General features: G+C 47.4%; 1 protein-coding gene across 1 annotated transcript; it reads right to left on the bottom strand.

Moving 5' to 3' along the window:
• Nucleotides 1-519: 519 nt before the first annotated feature.
• LOC145791601 (uncharacterized) lies at nt 520-975 on the bottom strand. The gene has a single exon (XM_082871974.1). The coding sequence runs from the start codon at nt 973-975 to the stop codon at nt 520-522; it is 456 nt and encodes a 151-aa protein (XP_082728100.1).
• Nucleotides 976-1238: the final 263 nt, after the last annotated feature.

Here is a 1238-nt window from a genome sequence, read left to right on the forward strand (position 1 = left end):
GACACTACTTCTCAAAGTTCAACCATGGCTCAGGAAAGTCGCAAAATGGGAAGTCATCCCCCTCTCGGACAAAGCGGCCGTTTAGGGTTCCCTGAATTGGCCTATGCACAAGCTCATAGTGCTTTCCATTTTGTTTAGCTTTGGCTTTCCTTGCCATTTCTTTCCCTTTTCTTACCCAGTCCTCTTTGGTAGGCGTGTAACTGAGACCAAAGGCATGTGGGTTATGTGGCATTTCGGCCAGTGTAGTAATGCCCTTCCGGCCGCTCCTTCCTAATCCCATCCTGGGTATATGTTGTAGCTTGTTCATGAGGTAGACTGATTGAGCACTGACGTACAACCCTTCATCAATAGCCAAGATATCTTGCACCACCCGGGCCTCAGCCAAGGTAAACCCAGACAGGAAAACATCCTCATCGTCGTGTACAATCTCAGTACTGGTGTGGTGACCTCAGTCGGAGGATGTATAGATGAATTTCTGAACATAATGGCTACCCCTTTTCCAAGAGGGTATTTCTGTATCTAATGAAGAATGGAAGAGACAGCTTTTACTTGGTGCAGCCACGGCCGTCCAAGGAGTAAGTTAAAAGTGGCCTGAACATCCAGGATGTGAAATTCAATATCTTGTTGTGCCGGGCCAACCTGTGTTCTAATCTGAACTATCCCCATCACCTCTCTGCTTGTGTTATCGTATGCTCGGATCAGTTCGGCCGTAGGTACAAAGTCCGCAGGCTTCAAGCCAATAGCATAGGTTGTGCGCGACGGACAAACATTGATTGCAGACCTAGTGTCAACCAATATAACCGGCACCCACTTCTCTCTACACTCAACTGAGATGTACAACGGCTTGTTATGTGCAGAGCCCTCGGGCAGCAATTCCTTGTCCAAGAAGGTCAAAGTACGTGAAGCACCTCCTGGGAAGACAAGTCCCACTAGTTGTTGGGGAGTTGTGTCAATAGACAGCTTAGCCTTATCCATTGTTGATAGGACGGCTTGCTTGTGCACTCGCGAAGCCATGAGCAACCCCTAGATGGATATGTCTGCTTGGATCTTCTTTAGCTATTTTAGTACAACTTCTTCTTCCAACTGCTTGTCCTTCTAATTTTTGGCATCCTTATCCTTTCCAGATGCTTCTGGTTGGTCTAAGTGTGGGGGCTAGAAGTACTGCCTGCTTTTAGTCATATGATCCACTTCCTCAGAATATCAAGTGTCATCTGGCAGGTCTTGGCCCCAATCCTCGT

This window comes from Camellia sinensis, chromosome 5, assembly GCF_055761805.1.
Source record: "Camellia sinensis isolate YWXY chromosome 5, ASM5576180v1, whole genome shotgun sequence".
NCBI classification, from domain to species: domain Eukaryota; kingdom Viridiplantae; phylum Streptophyta; class Magnoliopsida; order Ericales; family Theaceae; genus Camellia; species Camellia sinensis.